General features: G+C 51.1%; 1 protein-coding gene across 1 annotated transcript; it reads left to right on the top strand.

Moving 5' to 3' along the window:
• The first annotated feature begins 584 nt into the window (after positions 1–584).
• Positions 585–17913, top strand: CRYM (crystallin mu). Its single transcript, XM_087815177.1, has 8 exons — positions 585–754; positions 1158–1311; positions 3315–3377; positions 9367–9468; positions 11150–11333; positions 14531–14652; positions 15325–15409; positions 17105–17913. The coding sequence occupies exons 1-8, from the start codon at positions 585–587 to the stop codon at positions 17167–17169; spliced, it is 945 nt and encodes a 314-aa protein (XP_087671303.1). The 3' UTR covers positions 17170–17913.
• The last annotated feature ends 666 nt before the right edge of the window (positions 17914–18579 follow it).

Raw genomic sequence — 18579 nt, 5'->3', positions numbered from 1 at the left:
GGAATGGAGGGAAAAGTGTTTCTTAACAACCCCCTCCCTTCACCCGGGATCTCGCAGCAGCCCCGCGGGTAGCCAGGTCTGCCGGAGCCTCCAGGTGCACCGAGGTTTCGGGTTCCACCTGGGTCCGGGCGCGCACAGGACTCTGCCCAGGACGCGTAAGGACGTGGAACAGCTCGTCCACAACAACAAACTCGCCCAGTGGGTTACCATAATTTAAGAAGGAAAAAAAAGGAGCCCCGCCGTCGTTTGTCCCCGTTTCCCCGCCTCTTCTTTCCCAGGCAGGTGGACGGAGAAGGCGAGCGGCGCGGCCGCGGCGGGGAGGAGGGCGGGTGGGCGCGGGCGCCTCGGCGGACAGTGCCCGCGGCTAATCGCCGAGGAGGGGGCGCGAGGATGGTTCAGGCCGCCGCCTCCTGGGATCCGTGGCGGGCGCACCGGCCGCCGGGCGGGGGAGACCCTGCCGCGCCGCGGGGGGCGGGGACCGTCTGGCTCCGCCCCGGGGCTGGGCGGCGAGCGCGGCCGAGCCCTTAAAGCGCGCGGCCGGGGCGCGGGGCGCGCGGGCCCGGAGGGTAGAGGCGCGCGGCGCGATGAGCTCGGCGCCGGTGTTCCTGAGCGCGGCCGAGGTGCGGGGCCACCTCCGCAGCTCCAGCCCCCTCATCCCGCCGCTGGAGGCGGCTCTGGCCAACTTCTCCAGCGGCCCCGCGGGCGGGGTCACGCAGCCGGTGCGCACCGTGGTGCCGGTGGCCAGGCACCGGGGGTGAGTAAGGGGAGGCCGGGGCCGGGGGCTGGGGAGCCTGGGGGAGGGGGGAGGAGGGGGAGGAAGAGGGAGGAAGGAAGGGAGGGCCTGCTGGTGGCTGCCGGTAACGTGCGCTCCCACTCGCCAAGTGCGCGCCTCCCGGGAATTACCGTGTCTAGGGGAGGTATTCGTGCTGTCATTTTATTGCTGGGAAAACCGAGACTCAGAGAGGTTAAGCGACCGACCCAAGGCTGCCCCGTCAGTAGGTGGCAGGGCTGGACTCTAGAACGCGCGGTGCCCACGCCAAAGGGAGGCGCTGGGGGAGGGAGAGGGTCCCTAGGGCCGGGATGAGGGGCGAGAACGGAAGGTGCTTGGGGCCTCGAGGGGTGGGGAGGGGCTGAAGCTGCTCCCTCTCTCCTTGTAGTTTCCTGGGGGTCATGCCTGCCTACAGTGCTGCGGAGGACGCCTTAACCACCAAGTTGGTCACCTTCTACGAGGGCCACAGCACCAGCTCCGCTGTCCCCTCCCACCAGGCCACTGTGCTTCTCTTTGAGCCCAGCAACGGCTCCCTCCTGGCGGTGAGCAGCTCCCTGCCCTGGGGGGGAGTGGGCCCTGCCCAGAGCCAGGCTGGGAATGAGCTCCCCACCAGCCAGGGGAGTTTTGATGATGACCACACATGCCCCTCTGAGTGGCTGGATAGCAGTGGCCGTGAAGATTATCTGTGACCATGAATCTGTTTCTAGCACCCGGTACCCAGCCCACTGCTGCTCCCCGTGTGTGACACTGCCGAAGGATTCGTCTCCTCACTCTTTCTGTCCCTGTACCGGTTAATCCAAACATACAACTTGAACAAAGCCAGTAGCCGAGGAAACATTTATTTAGTGAATCTCTGTAGTGTGGAAGAGCAGGAGTGTTCTGCAACCCACGGGAGTCTTTTCTGCGGGGCACCCAGTGACCTGTTTTAACGTTTAATGACAGACAGTAGGAGAAAAGAGCAGTAGTACACTTTTACTGAGCACTCACTTCACATGCACTCTTGTAATACTTACAATCATTCTAGCCTGGCCAGCATGGCTCTGTGGTTGAGCCTTGACCTATGAACCAGGAGGTCACGGTTGGATGCCTGGTCAGGGCACATGCCCAGGTTTCGAGCTCCATCCCCAGTAGGCGGTTTGCAGGAGACAGCCTATCACTGACTCTCTCATCATTGATGTTTCTATCTCCCTCTCCCTCTCCTTTCCTCTCTCAATAAAAACATATTTAAAAAATTTTTTTAAATCATTCTGCGAGGTAAGTAAGTACTACTATTATCCCCATTTTGCAGATGAGGAAACTGAGTCATAAAACAACTAGGCCCAACTTACCCAGGCTTAGGTCGTTAATAAGAGGCGTGGCCGACTTCAGAAGTACTTGTGTAAGTCCAGGGGCTGGACTCTCTTAAGCCTATGATCTTCTGCCTTTCTAACTGCCTCCTGCTGCTCACTTATCACATGCCAGTCAGGATAAATTTATCTCATTCAATTCGACACCATTCCCTGTGGGAGTTTCTTATTACATCCCCACACAATTTCTGTTGAGGTCCCACAGTCACTCTGTTTGAGGTCACACAGCTGGTTAGCGCAAGAGCAGGAATGTCTGACTGTGGAGCTTGTCCTCTCAGTGCCTGCACTCTGTGCCCTGCAGGCTGCCTGTGATTCCAGGCAGCTGAGACCTCGCCGGGGACACGCTCCACAATTCCACCCAGACCTCCCCTGGGGCCTTAGCTCTTCCTTCTCTGAATTCCCGGCTCCCCAGGAAACCTAACTGTTCATTACTCCTCCGGGGAGAGTATCTAGCTCATCCATGGACTTGGCACCTACACTCCTTGCCAACTGTGGTTTCCCAGGAAAGTGGGACCAGCCCAGACCTTCTGGCCACAGGACAAGGCTGTAGATCCTTCCTGAATCTGCTCAGTAGCAAGTGATTCCTTTCTTGTCTATAAAATGAGAATACTGATCCTTCCTGCTGAGGATCCACTGAGACGAATAAAATACCCAGAGGAGAATCGCACAAAGGATGGGGTCATGACTAGCCAGGCCTCATTCAGAACCACCTGGGAGCTTTCAGAAACTAGGGTGCCTGCCCCTCCCAGGGTCGCCTTCCGTTCATCACAGCTCATCTCAGCGTCTGCATCTTCACACATCTCCCCACACTTGCAGCACGAGCTGAGAGCCACTGAGGCAGAGATTCGTGGTCCTTGCACAGATGTCACATGACCTGTTCCTCAAGTTCCTCCTTAATTTGGTGTTTTGAGAAGCCCAGGGCAAGAAAAGAAAATGGGGATTCCTGAGGGCGGGCGTGTGGTAGACGTCTTCACTTGTGCCAATGCATTTAGTCCTCACGATTTTTAGAAGTGAGGAAACTCGTGCTCAAAGATCAAGAGATGCATTCGAAGCTGCGTCCCTCGTAAGTGGAAGGATTGGCTCCAGGCCCGTGCCCTTTGTAGGGTACTAGAGCACTTCCCAGGGCTCTGCTTTTAGAGCACTCCCTTCTCTTGAGTAGTGGATATGGGTGCTCCTTGCTCACTGTCCTTTTCTCCAAGGTCATGGATGGAAGTGTCATAACTGCAAAGAGGACAGCTGCGGTGTCTGCCATCGCCACCAAGGTAAGGCGGGAACCTGGCTGTGCTGTGGAGGAGGGCTGGGGCGGGTGCTGGGGCGTCTCAGCTCGAATGCCCAAGGGAGAAGAGAGGAACTTATTTCAGGTCTCCTTTGGCTTAGCTGGAGCTCCACGTGCCAGACACGGGATGTCAGGCGAGTGCAGTGACTCACGGTTGACTAGCTGCTGTTCAAGGAGCATGGCCAGATCCCAGGCACCTTCCGTGCCTCGATCCTGACCCTCACCTCAACCTTGCAAAGTAGATGTGATCCCCTGTGTTTGCCAGGCATAGGGAATGTGGTTCAGAGAGGCTATGCGCGAGTTGCTACTAAGTGGCAGAGAAAAGAATTTAAAATTTGACTCCTTTGACTCCCAAGACTGCTCTTGCCCCTGTACCGCTCGGTTTCTGGTAAAGCTGCGGCTGCCTCGTAGGCCACAGCCAGGTCTGCACAAGAAGCAGAGACTGAGCCAAAGAGACCTGAGCCTGGCTTCCGTTCCCTCGCCAGGACTCACTGACCCTGCGGCGTGCATGGCGGTGAGCACAGCAGAGTGGCACAGTCACAGTATGATTTGCTAAGAAGATAACTTAGCAAACAAGAAACCTCTTTTGAGTTTAATAATGTCAGGATTTGCTTTTAAAACGAAACAAAACACTGCCACTGTCACCAACAGAAAACAAATAGTATGTTAGAAGGTTGAAAATAAATCAGAATCTAGAGTCTTTGGGAGGGATATGTTTTAAATTATCCAGAAAAGGCTTCACTGTGAAGGTGACATCTGAGTAAAGACTGAAGGAAGCAGCGAGTGGAAGGGGGGAGGAGCTCTCTGGGCAGAAGGAAGCGATGGGGGGTTGCTGTTCCTAAGCAGCGTCAGGGCCGCCTACTGCAAAAACAGTATTTTTAGAGGTGAGAGTTAAGAAGAGGAGACCTAGAGGGCTGAGTGTGGGGCTGTGGGAGTCTGCAGCCTTTCACATGAACTGGAGGACAAGGCCTGGGCGCTCTGGTTCAGAGGCCTGACTGGAGGAAATGTGATCCCGCAGAGGGCTGGCCCGCAGGCACCAGGTGCGCAGGCTTTGCGCCTGTCCCTGCGGCGGGGAGGCCAGGATTAACCGGCAATCCTGTGGGAAGGGAGTGGGCTCAACACACACCCTGATGAACTGGCTTGGTGTTTGTTTTTTTCTTATTGTTCAAAATATTACAGATGTCTCTTTCTGTTCCCAGTGACCCCTTCTGCCCCTTCCACCCCCCTCCCCAGGCCCTCACCACACCAATGGCTGTGCCCTCTGGTTGTGCATATATGCATATAAATTCTTTGGTAAATCTCTCCCCCTCCAGCCCCCTGCCCTCTCCTTCTCGCTGAGATTCGTCAGCCTGATCCATGCTTCCATGTCATTGAATCTGCTCTGTTCGTCAGTTTATTAAGTTCTTTAGATTCCACATATAAGTGAGATCATGTGATGTTTGTCTTTCTCTGCCTGGCTTATTTCGATTAGCATAATTTTCTCCAGGTCCTTCCATACTGTCCCAAAGGGTCCGAGATTCTTCTTCCTTACAGCTGCATAATATTCCATGGTGTACAGGTCACACAGCGTTTTCACCCACTCATCTACTGATGGGCACTTGGGCTGTTTCCAGATCTTAGCTATTGTAAACTGCACTGCTATGAACATAGTGGTGCATATATTCTTTCTGATTAATGTTTCAGGATTCTTAGGATATATTCCCAGAAGTGGGTTCACTGGGTCAAATGGCAGTTCCATATTTAATTTTTTGAAGCAACTCCACACTGTTTTCCACAGTGGCTGCACCAGTCTGCATTCCCAGCAGTGTACCAGGTTCCCCTTTCTCCACAGCCTTGCCAGGACTTACCGTTTGATGATTTATTGGTGGCAGCCATTCTGACAGGTGTGAAGCGATATTTCGTTGTTTTAATTTGCATCTCTGATGATTAGTGACTTTGAGCATTTTTTCACATGCCTCTTGGCATCTGCATGTCCACTTTGGAGAAGTGTCTATTCAGGTCCTTTGCCCATTTTTTTTTTTTTTTAATATATCTTTATTGATTTCAGAGAGAGGAAAGGAGAGGGAGAGAGGGAGATAAAAACATCAATGATGAGAGAGTCATTGATCGGCTGCCTCCTGTACCGCCCCGACTGGGGATTGAGAGCCCACAACCGGGGCATGTGCCCTGACCGGGAATCGAACCCCGAACGCCTGGATCCTGGGTCGCCGCTCAACCGCTGAGCCATGCCCGGCCGGGCCTTTGCCCATTTTTTAATTGGGTTTGTTTGTCTTTCTCTTGCTGAGTGCTATGAGTTCTTTGTACACTTTGGAGATTAGCCCCTTACCAGATACAGCCTTGGCAAATATGTTTTCCCATATGGTAGGATTCCTTTGCATTTTGAGGCTGATTTCTTTTGCTGTGCAGGAGCTTTTTAGTTTGATGTAGTCCCGTATGTTTATTTTTTCTTTTGTTTCTGTTGCCATAGGAGATGTATCAGTGAACGTTGCACTGTGTGAGATGTCTGTAACTTTACTGCCTAGGTTTTCTTCTAGGATTTTTATGGTTTCACAACTTACATTTAGGCCTTTTATCCATTTTGAGTTTATTTTTGTGTTTGGTGTAAGTTGGTGGTCTAGTTTCATTTTTTTAAAAATTATATCCAGACCCAACTCAAATTGAAATAATAAGGGGCTCCTTTGGACATGCCCGTTGGTAACTTAGGAACAGAGTGGCTCTAACAATGCTGCCTTATGTTGGTAAAGGACGTTGGTCCTTGTCAAAATAATTCCCAACCCACTGTGTTGACTTGTCCCTGGATTTCAGTGAGGAAGGCAGAGCAAGTATGTTGACCTCATTTAATGCACGAAGAAATGGAGGGCAGGGTTACCTACCATCACACCAGGTGGCGGTGGGTCTGCCAGGGCCGCCTGGCCTTCCTGTCCCAGATCAGTAGTTTCCAAAACACGCTATGCAGCAGCATCACCTGGGCAGTTTAAAAAACATTCAGGTTCCCAGAACCCTGAATCAAAGCGTTGAGGGTGGGGCCCAAGAACCTAACTTTTTAAATAGCCTCTGGGTTATTCTGATGGTCAACCAGGTTTGGGAACCAAAGTGCTGTAGGCCCACCTCTCCGTTGCCCTGGCAGAAACGTGCACTCCCAGAGAGCTGAGACTCACTGGGTGGGGGGTGCAGAGTGCCGGCAAACCCCACAGCTCCAGCCAGGGGTCGGATAGATTCCTCTACAAGGAACAAAGGGTCTGTTTTGCTTTTTGCTCTGTGAGGGTAGAATGTTTCACTTTCACCTCTTTTTCATTTAGGGCTTTGGGAGAAGTACAGGGAGTTCTCAGGTCAGGCGGACACTGTACCCTTCTGTGCATTTGGGTTGCACGGAACCTGAGCTGGGGCCTCTGACGTGCTTTCTCAAGGTGCCACCATACAGCAGGGTTTACCCTTGCCATGCATTTATTCGACAGATATTTGAGTGCCCGCCAGGTGCCAGGCTTGTGCTCAGCATAGGGCATAGAATGGTAAGTGAAAGCAGATACAGTGCCTGCCATCAGGGAGCACTGAGACCATTTAGGGAGACATATTAATACAAAGATCACACCGATTAATGTGAAACTACATCCCTGCCAAATACATTGAATGGAAGGGGTGAAGTGCTAGGAGAGAGTAAAACGGGTTCTTGATCTAGTGTGTAGGATTTGGGAAGGCTTCCTGGGTAAGGGATATCTGAGCTGAGATTTGAAGGATGATAGGAGTTACTCATGAGGGGCAGGAAGGGGGAAAAACCTGTGAAAAGGCCCTGTTGACAGAGGCATGTGTTTGGGAACCTGCAAGGAAGCTGGTATGGCTGGAGGACAGGAGTGCATGGCATGAGAGGGGGGCTGGAGAGATAGGAGGGCCAGACCATGGCAGACCTTAGCAGATGCAAATGAAACACAGACTTGCCAATTCTTTGTTTAAGTGAGAACCCTAGCCGATTTATATATGTGTTTTTAATTTTCTTCATGCTTACAGGAAAAGAATGAAGTGCCGCTAATCCTGTTACGATTTAATAAATCTTATAAACATTATACTGTTTACAAAAAGATATGTCAATCATAACATTACTACCGAGGCAACAAATTACCAAGTAAGGTAACCCATCAGAATTGGACATTTCGTTTCAGAGGATGAAGGTTACTTTTACAGGACACTAGCAATTTCCTAAGCCCAAGTGTACTTCCAAGAGTAGATTGACATTAGCTGAGAACAGAAAACAATTGATGTAGTTGAGGAAAAGTCACCTAGTTCTCCGTATTAGACAGATGCATGAGTGCTAGTCTTATGGAAATTGTCATTTTGAAACCTTTTCAAAGCAGATTCTTTGAACAATAGTTTATGTCACAAGTGGTATCTCACCTTCTGCAGCTCTAGGAGAGGTGAACATTTAATAATATTTCTGAGACTCCTTTTTACCAGTAATTGATGATTAAGAAGACTTTAAGTCCACACTCCAGAATTTCAGTAATTAGCATTGTAGGAAGGAGCAGACCCAAGGAGCTGAAATTTTGCTAAATTAAGTAGAGAAAAGGCAGAACAAGGATTTACTTTAAAAATAGTTCGAGGGGCAAGTGATATCCTTCCTCCCTGCCAAGGAAGCTTTTAACCAAGGACAGTTTTGCCACCTGCCCCAGGGACATTTAGCAGCCTGGAGACAGTTTTGGTTGTCGCAATTGAGGGAGTGTGGATGGGAGGTGCTACCAGCATCTAATGGATAGAGGCCAGGGATGCTGCTAAATACCCTATAATGCACAAGACAACCCACCAACCCACCTCCTGCCAAGAAAGAGTTATCCAGCCCTAATGTCAGTAGTCCTGAGGTGAAGAAACCCTGCTCTAGTGCCAATTCTGTGCAAATAAGGCAGCTTCTGTCCTCGTGGACTATAGATCAATACAAGGAAACGCACCTGTAAGCAAGTAAGAGCTGTGAAGTGTCGAGTCCTGTCGGAGGTCAGGAAGGCTTCACTGAAGAGCTGCCCTGATCTAGCTGGTGAGAGAACCCCACTCCCAAACATAGACATGTGCACCCTCGGTCGGTGCCACGGGCCAGCTCTACCTTCCTCTTTAATGGAACACAGAGGCTGAGAAAAGATAAACAGAGGGGCTCAGCAAATACAGCTGAGAACCCAGGTCCCGAGGGCACCTCAGTTCCAGGCAGGCCTTAGTAGCGACCCAGAGCTCTGAGACGTGGGTGTGGCTTGTCCTGTCCCTAAGGGGTGATAGCGCAGGAGAAAGAGCGTGGGCTTTGGAGAGTGACAGCTGTGGTTAGGGCTCCGCTGCCTGATGGCTGCCGGGCCCTGAGCAAGCTACTGATCCTCTCTGACCTCAGTTTCCTCACGGGTAAGAGGAAGGCGGACGAGGGCCTAGCTCATGCGTCATGGTCTGGACTAAGTGAGATCGCGCAGGTAAAGCACTGGCTCATCTCAGGGGCTCAGTGAAGGCTCCCTCCTTCCGTCCCACTCTCCCAAGAGCAACGGAAACACGAAATGACATCGCCTTGATTTCCCAGGAGACTTTGAAAAATCTGTCCTCGAACGCTTCAAGGGGTGCGCCATGTGAATTTGGCACCTGCGCATGTTGCAGTGTGATCGCCGTGGAGCGATAATCGGCGCCTCTGTCCTGCTGACTGTCATCCTTTCTTGTCAGTGGTTAGAACAGTTACGTTCTAGCCTCTCAGCGGGTTTGCTGGTTACAAATACAGTATTGTTGTCTGTGTCGCCTAGAGCCTGCCTCAGGTCTCCAGGACTTAATCTGAAAAAGCCAAACTCCTGAAAACAGAGAGTTCAGTGGTAGTTCCCCGGGGACGGGTCGGGTGGGCCAGGTGCTGCCAGAGAGCGCTTGAGGAGGCCCTAGGGAGGGCGGGGGCCACCTACACTCAGACGGCATTTGTTCCTCACCCGGCTGCCGGTGTCTCCCTTGACCTTTGCCGTCTCGTTTCTCTCAAATAGTTTTTGAAACCACCCAGCAGTGAAGTGCTGTGCATCCTGGGGGCTGGGGTCCAGGCCTACAGCCATTACGAGGTCTTCATAGAGCAGTTCTCCTACAAAGAGGTGAGTCCTGGGAGGGCCGGGGACCTCCCTCGGGCTCTGCTCCGTCACTACAGCAGGGCTAAGCTGAACCAGTTTGGTGGAGAGCCCCATCTAGACCGTTATTTAAATGAATTTGCCAGAAATCCTGGTTCAGAGAAGCAGGGGAGGCCTGAATCACCTCTTTCCAGTTTCTCAGTTCATAGGGTTTGCCTGAGGATGCAGCCAGCCTATCCGGTTAGTTCAAGGATTATATCATATCTGTTAGATAGATATGGTGCACTCACTTGTCCTTCTGGCCCCTCTCTGTGCTTATCTTGGGAGAATCTGGGAGTCTTTCAGTACTTGGGGCTGTGGATCCAGGAACTGGGAATGAGGTCTGGAGAGCAGGAGGCCACAGCAGCCCAGATATGGGCCCACCTTTCCCCAGCCGCAGCTCACACTTCCTACTGGGAACATTTGATTCTACTTTTATTTTATTTTTTGTACATGTGTGAGAGGGCTGGGGCAGATTGATTAAAGTATGATTTGTTTTAGGATAAAAATAATAACTCTGCTGTGAGGAAGGTGGACTCTAGGGGAGAACACAACAGAAAAACGCCCTTGTATCTGTTTTCAAAAACAATAGCTCACATTTTCCAATCTTCTCTCACCAGCGTTTTATAAGATAGTTTTAATCATGTTAGATGTACCAAGTTATATATCCCACCTTTTCATTGAATGCTGTAACAACATTACTTTTACAGAGTCCTTAATTTTTGTATAATGTTTGTATAACTTTCTATCAAGAAGGGTGGTATGAGTAGCCATTCTCTTATGACTGGGCATACCGCATTGGTTGTCGCCTTGGCTGATGCATTTACTTACACATAGGTTAATTTCCATATTATATTTCCTTATGAGAGATTGTTTAGGTCTCATTTTCAGTTGAAGGCCGACAACCGCCTCCCCAGGCATGAACATCTGCTACGCAAGCTCTCACATCCCCACCTCCAGGGTTCTAGTTGTAGCTACCGCTCTGGGCCTTTACCTCTGCTGCACCATTCACTCCTCAGACCTTCCGATCTTTAATTCCCTATACACTCTTCAGAGACCGAGTTATTCTACGCAGAGCACTGCCGTAGGTGATCCCATACCTGCTACAACTCCCCCACAGGCTCCCAAACATAAAGTGTGAACTCCATGCTGACTTTGCCCAGCTGTCATTCGCATTTTACAGACATGAGCATTTAGGCTGAATGAGGTGAAGTAACTCCAGGACCAGTAAGGGAGAGAGCAAGGGTTGATTCCAACCCTGTCCAGGTCCAGAACTTGCTCTGCTAATTATTGGGCTATGTAGTAGCTATTAAATTAATGATGCTGTATGTCCTGGGCTAGAATGGAAAAGCTTCTCCCCTAAAATGGGGGACATCTGCAATATTCTCAATAATAAAGACAAGTAAATAAAAATTAGAAAAGAAAAACTCCCCTTGTTTGCAAAGGAGGGGCTAGAGAAAGGTCATTTTCAAATATCCGGCCAGATGTCTGCCCAGATTAATGTTGTATCCTTCACAAGGTGCCTGTTCTCCCTGGGGGGTGATTTAAATAAGCACAGCCCTGAGTGAGCCCACAGGGGCTCACCTTTCCTTTGGCACCTCTGGGCTTGAGGAAACATAAATAGCAAACAATCCTGGCACCAATGTCCCTCTTGTCACACACAATGAAGGTGAGGATATGGAACCGCACCAAAGAAAATGCCCAGAAGTTTGCGGACACAGTGCAAGGAGAGGTGCGGGTCTGTTCATCGGTCCAGGAGGCTGTGACAGGAGCAGATGTGATCATCACGGTCACCATGGCAACAGAACCCATTTTGTTCGGTGAATGGGTGAAGCCAGGGGCTCACATCAATGGTAAGCAGAGTGGCTTCATGGGTAGCTGGTGGGCAGACTCGGTCCCTAGGCTGGACCAATGAGCTGCATCTGCAGAGCTCTGTTACCTCTGCCAGATGCTGGAGCTTCTTAAGGGCCTCAGAAACGTGAGCCCTGGAAAACAGTATTCATTCCAACACATGGAGCAAAAATCGCAAACCTGAACCCAATACAATTTCTATATAGTATAACATTTTGTGGTAAACCGTCTGTCACAGCTCAGTTTTAAAATGTAATGAAGTTTAAATAACAAAGCCAAATGACTCATTTATTCTTAACAATTACAACTACAAAAAATTTAATTACAGCCCCAAAGAAATTTAATGTGAAATGTGAATGCTTTATAATATGTGATTGGATGGGCACAACTCTACACATAAGAGTTCCTGGGGCCTCTGAAGATCCTCAGATGGCCCTGGGGTAACAGCAAGAGCTATTGCAGGTGCTGTTTTAAATTCTTTATGTGTATTTTATGTCATTTAATCCTTACAACAACCTCAAAAGAGATTAGGAGCTACTATGATCACGACCCCCATTTTACAGCTGCATAAACTGAGGCACAGAGAAAGTAAGCCACTTGCTAACTTGTGTAAAGTCAGAGGCCCTTGGTGGCAGAGCTGGGATTTGAACTGAGGCACTGTGCCCTCAGAGCCCCAGCTCTTAAGTACTACCTGGTATTATCTTTCAATACGAAGACTGGATCCTGGTGTGTGAGCAGGCAAAGACTAGAGGATTTAAACATGCTGTCGCTGCCTCATGTTTCAGTGACAAGCACGTGGTGTGAACTCAGAACCTGAGATCTCTGTACACACTGGCAGGTGAGCCTGCAGGGCCGAGGGTCGTGCCGCTGCGTCATTTGCAGGTGCTTATGAACGGCCCCGTGCCAGGCACTGGGTAGCTGCCGGGGCTGGCACAGTGGCCGGCATGCAAGGTCGCTGCTTTCCTGGCCCTCACATCCTCTGAGGGGAGATAGACAGCAAAGAAGTAAACAAATAGATGGTCTGGTAGTCCTGTGAAGGAAACAAAGCACACGGAAGGTCTGAGCCTGCAGGACTGGTGTTAGGATGTGGGTCCGTGGGGTCGGTAGGAGGTGGTAGGTAGGAGATGGATCGAGTCTGGCTTTATGGACAGTAAGGCCCTTTCTGAAAGGATCTGGGAAATCAAAAGAATCCAGCCCTTGGTGAAATGGGCAAGAGCTGAATCTTCAGCAAGGCTGACTTGATTTTTTTTTTCAGCTTAAAACAGCACATATTTACTATCTCACAGTTCCTGTGGTTCAGGAGACTCCAGGAGTCTGTGGGTCTTCTTCTTACAAAGGATGAAACCAAGGTGCTGTCCAGGCTGCAGTCTCATTGTGGCAGGTTCCTTACATTGTAGGATGAAGGTGCCCGTCTCCTTGGGGCCCCTCTTTGCTCCTAGAGGCAAACCCCACATTCCTTACCACATGGATACTCTGTCTTCAAAGCTGGTATTGGTAGAACCGCACTCACATCAGATCCTTCTCACACTTGGACTCTCTCCCCAGGGAAGGCCAACCTGATTTTGAGTCAAGACGTCTCTTATATTCCCCTGGCCTAAGATCAAATTGGTTTACATGTTCACAGAGGCAGCATTACAGGTGCAGTTGACAAGGAAACACCAACAATGGATTTTACTTGCTTTACAGCTTGGCTGAGAGGCAGGCTCAGCTCCAGGCACCCCTCCACTCCCTCCCCCTGCTCACACCCCAGTGGCCAGTGTCTGACCCTCGCCCGCTCTCGCCCCTCTGAAGCAAGGCCAGAGCCCAGGCTGAATCAGGCCCCCCTCTGCTGCCTGGCCCCCCTCCGTCTGCCTGAGTGGGCGCACACAACCCTTTGAGACCTTGCCCCGCTCAGAAGAATGGGGGGAACAGAGCAGCTACCCAGTGCCTGAGAGAGGAGGAGAGGAGGCCTGAGAGGCCGGGAGGTTTCCCACCATCTGGTGATTTATTTACGAGCTTCGAGCTTCGTTAGTGCTTTTGTTCTGTAGATCTCATACAAAGAGTCCTCAAGACTGACATTCTTACACAGCTCTCTTTGAAAATCAGACTGAGGGCGCGCTTGAGAGTGAGGAGAGGGGACCAGCAGCGAAGGCTGGAGGGCGCGCAGTGCTCCCTCTGTTGGTTAAGGCTTTACGGCGCTCTCCAAAGGCTGGCTGGCCTGGGCTGGGTCCAGCCAGCAGAGGTCTTTTGTTTGGACCATTGACTGTTCTAAAAATCAAGAAATAACACATGCAATTAGATTTCCAGCTTCTGTTGAAAAGAAATTGGAATAGCTAGAGGTGGACTGCATTCTCACATGCCTCCCATTAGCTGGGGCTCAATAACAAGCGTCCCCTTGAGAAGGGCCTGCTTTCTTCTGTATATTTGGGCCTCACCATTTCCAGTCCAGTCCCTCTGACCAGCTGCTCACATTTACTACCTGCCGGCCCTGCAGGCACGTGGTTACAGCCTCTGCGTTGTCCTCTGTGCCAGCACCAGGAGTCGGCGTCAGGGTCTGGGTTCTGCAGAGGAGCTGAGAGCTCGGCACCAGGATGGAGCCGTTCACTTTTTATTGGGCTTTCTCCAAGACCCTGACCCTGGGCTCGCTGTCACAGTTAAGAGAGAAGTGGTTAGAGGCGAGGAACAGGAATGATGATGAAGAGACAGACGGACGAGTGTGGGGTGTGAAGGAGCTGCAAGTGATGCTTCTGTTTCAGGGTTTGGGTAAGGAAGTCACTGGCCCCATAAATGGAAGAGGCCTGAAAGGGAGGCCACTGTCTCAGAGCCTCAGGTATACATGCATTAGACACATTACCTTGACAAGCACCTTAATTTCTTTGAGCCTCAGTTAGTGCATCTTTTAAATGGGAATCAGACATGAAGTGAACTTGTAGAGATTATAAATAATATGTGTGAAACATCTCCCAGATAGTAGGCACCCAATAAACGAATGCTAAGTTGACTCGCAATCTTTTAGGAATGAAACGGGGTCTGAAATGGAAAGGCCAGCAATGGCAGGGGCTGTTCTTATGAATGAGTACTGAGCTTTGCTTGACCGGAGGGGCTTGGCCCGGGGAGATGAGGCATTCCCAGTGTGAGTGTGCCCGCTGTCTTCCGTTCTCGGGCATGGTTAGTATCCCTCGTCCTCTCTGGGCTCAGGGCCTGTTGTGCTGTTTCTCAGCCGTGGGAGCCAGCAGACCCGACTGGAGAGAGCTGGACGACAAGCTCATGGAGCAGGCCGTGCTGTACGTGGATTCCCGGGAGGCCGCCCTCAAAGAGTCTGGAGATGTCCTCCTGTCAGGGGTGAGCCTCTGCTGGTGGCTGCTTCCCAGTTGGCCTTGCCTGGGCCTCAGGCTTTCATTCGCTTCCCCTCCTGTTTGGCCTGCACCAGGCCTCACTTGCCCCCACCTCTTTGTGGAGCAACAGGGCCTAAACATCTCTCTGTCATTTCTGATCCCGTCTTAGGGTAACGTGGCCATTTTGCTGGTGACATGTTTTCTTATCCCCTTGGCCTGGAGAGAAAGGCTTGCTGGGTTTTTCCAGTAGACGGGGCTGTCCTAGAAAGTGGTAGGATTAGGAAATGGCGGCCAGGTGCAGCCTAGAAACCTTCCCAGTGTGGCCCACAAAATAGAACGTGGGTTAGCCGCCTTCTGGCCTTTTTTCTCTCTTGTAACCAGGGCAGATAAGCCAAAAGGGGGCTCCCGAAGTGAGAGCTGAGATAAGAATATGCCCATTTCCTAGGACGCAGCATCCTGGCAGACACTCCCCAGCCACAGACTTGTCTCTGCATTCACAGTATCACACGTGCATGGTCCCCAGAAAGGATTCCAGGGGGAAGCATCCTCCTGATAGCATCCCGTTTACAAATGGTCTCTTTATCCAGTTTATCTCTTACCCACTTCAAGGGAGCCCTCCCTCCCTGCCTGGGGCCGACGTGAGCTCCACGGCCTGGGCCAACGTGTGTTCGTTTCACAGGCTGAGATCTTCGCTGAGCTGGGAGAGGTGGTGAAGGGCGTGAAGCCAGCCCACCGGGAGAAGACCACAGTGTTCAAGTCTCTCGGTGAGGCCACTGCTCCCAGGGCACCATCTAACCCCTGGTGGGAGGAGGAAGCAGTCAGCAGGCCCCACGCTGGCCGAGTTGTGACATCCATCATTGGGGTTCGTTGTTTACGCGTCTTTGTGCAGTGGCTAAGCCCAAGAGCTCTGGAACTGGCAGTCCAGGGTTGGCTTCCCGTCTCTGTCCCTTGGACCTCACCTCCCCAAGCCAGGGTTTCTTCACCGCCTTGAGTTTTTGTGAGTGTTAAGTGAGGAGTGTGCGTAAGTGATTCTCACACAGCATGCGTCATAGTCTGTCATTTAGACACAGATGTAAATGGAACTGCTCCAGAAGTGGGGGTGAAAATTAAAATGTTTAAAAAATTGAGAGCTTAAGGGAAATGGCAGGGAGACCCAGTGTGAGAGAGACTCGGATATTCCCTCCTTCCCTGCACCCCGCTTGCTGACTCAGGCAGAGCCCGCCACCAGCTGAGCTGGTACCAGCAGAAGCCCAAGAGAAGATGGGCTCAGTCTGCCCGTCAGCCCAGCTCTCCCACCCTGCCAGACACATGTAACAGCCGGTATTCAGCTGATATACCTAAAATACTGACACTCCCGAACTGGTTGGTAGATGAGTTGCCACCCCCCAGGACGCCCCCGGCCCACTCTGAAGCTCCTCCGCTTTTCCGTGATCCAGCCCCCGCGCTTCGGTGGCAGCGGAACCTTCAGGACGCTTCTGCCACCCTGCATCAGGCCCGTCGGTCAGCAGCGGTGCCTTGCTAGTTCCTATTTTTAAAATCTCTCATGCACAGGAAGACAGGCAACGGCAGTGCACGCTTTACCCAGATCCGGGTTCAAAGCTGTCATCACACTGGCCAGTTGTGTCTGAAAGTCTCAGAGTTCATAGCAGATCGGAGGCCAGCCAGCCCCTCTGGGAAGCAGAACACTGCGGAAATCTGCTCTGCCCTCTTGAGCAGGTCTTGTTTCCTCACTGTGGGGACTGGTTTACCGGCCCATCCCTCCGTCCAGCAGGTGCGCATTAAACACCAGTTACGTATCAGGTTCCATACTGGGTGCAGTGGTGGCTACAGAAATTAATAAAAACCAGCCCTGCCCTTGAAGAACACGCGCCCATGTGGGGTTGCTGAGGATTCAGGGTTTGGACTAGAACAGGAGTCAGCAAACTACAGCCTGTAGGCCAAACCCGGCCCACCGCTTATTTGTGTACAACCTGCAAACTAGGAATGGTTTTTACATTTTCAGATGTTTGGGGGGGGAAATTGAGTCAGATTTCGTGACACATGAGCATTATGTGAAAGTCAAACTTCGGAGTCCGTGGAGAGGGTCCGACTGGAGCACAGCCAGGCTCGTTTCTTGCCCTGTTGTCCTCACTGCTGCTGCTCCGCTCACAGCGGCAGAGACCATACGGCCCCACCTAAGGACTTACCACCTGGCCCTTTACTGAAAGTTTTCTGACCCCTGCACTAAACTTTGAGTGACACTTGAGGTTTGTTTGGTGGGCATTTTGTGCTTAGTATCCTATTTCCTGCCTTGGCTTGCCCTTCATAGACCCTCCAAGCCCGAGCTTGCTGCAAGTCAGTCTTTCTCACCCTGATGGGCGTTGGCACCGTGGACGGTGTATCTAGAAACTGCCAGTCCCGGGCCTGTCTCAGGAAAAGCTGTTCTGACAAAAAGTGAACCGAATTTCTGTCCGTTCCAGGAATGGCGGTGGAAGACCTGGTTGCAGCCAAATTCGTGTTCGATTCCTGGTCATCTGGTAAATGAAACGCAGCGCTGCGTGCTGAAGCGGGTGCTACAGATCAAGGGGTGTTGCCTCTAGTTGACTCATAATTTCTAGATCGAGTGAGGGAACCCAGTGCCCAGTGAGCTACAGTTTTGTGCCCATTATGTCTTATCTTAAGTAGTGAGAACCCCACTTGTGTTTGTAGTTAGAAAGTGAAATCGGGCGGCCATCCCTCTGTCCCCCAGATTCCAGCAGCACCCCCTTTCCAGGTACCTCACTAGCTTCTGTAACTCCTGGAAATAAAGCATTTTCCATTTCTGCAGCTCTTGGTTGGCCAACTTCTGTCCCTCGTGGCAAGGAAAGCGGGGGGACCTGGTGTTCCCATTCACTCTTTGGAGGAGCTCCAATGACTATAATTAAATGTTTTCTACCTTTAAAATTGAGATACGATGTATGTACTACAGAATTCACCAGTTTGAAGGGTACGATTCAGTGGGTTTGGGTCTGTTCACAGAGCTGTGCAGCCATCACCACCGTTTAATTCCAGGGCATTCCATCACTCCATGTCCACTGTCAGTCACCCCTCATCCTTCCTTCCCCGCCCCTGGCACCATGAATCTACCTTCTGTCGTTATGGATTTGCCCCTTCTGGACATTTCATAGAAGTGCAATCAGTCACACATGCAGCCTTTTGTTTTTTGCTTCTTACAATTAAAGTTTCAGGGGACAGTTTAGCTTCTGTGTTGGTCAGAACCCCTTTGTTCACAAGTGGTAGAGACCACAACTCGAACTCCTTCAGCTGAATGAGTCTATGACGAGGAATGGAATTTACTGACTCTTGTCACTAAGAAGTAACCGGCAATGCTTCCAGCTACAGCTGCATCCAGGGCCCCAGGTGTCCGCAAGACCAGGCTTGTTGCCTCCACCCCTCAGCTCTGTTCTCTTCAGTGTTGGCTCCATGATCGAGCGAATTTCCCCCCGGTAGGGGCAGGATGGTCACCAGCAGCTCCTGAATCATAGTCTGTCGTCTCCAACAACCCCAGCAGAAATAGGCATTCTCTTCCTTAACAGTTAAGAGTCCCAGAACTGAGACTCACTGGACTGTCTGGGTCACATGCCCGATCTTGTGCCCGGCACTGTGGCTGAAAGACGTGAGTGGTCTGGGGTGAGGCAGGACCTGGTTCCTCGGAAGAGGGAACCGAGAGCTCCCAGGAGCGGGGACACTTCACTTTGCCTCATTTGCTCCCTGACATACAAGACCCAAGCTAATTCTGACTGTTCTGTTCATACACTTTGAGCCAATCTTTGCGATGGTCACAGATAGAGTATTTACCCTTTAATTGGAACAACAGGAGATCTTCAGGGAATGGTACGTAAGCCTATGGAGTCCACAAGCTGGGGCACCTTAATTAAAATAAAATGCAACTGTTCAAAAACAGACAACTTCTAAT

This window comes from Miniopterus natalensis, chromosome 3 (genome assembly GCF_054644295.1).
Source record: "Miniopterus natalensis isolate mMinNat1 chromosome 3, mMinNat1.hap1, whole genome shotgun sequence".
Classification (NCBI taxonomy): Eukaryota; Metazoa; Chordata; class Mammalia; order Chiroptera; family Miniopteridae; genus Miniopterus; species Miniopterus natalensis.
This window is presented reverse-complemented; position numbering and strand designations above follow the sequence as displayed.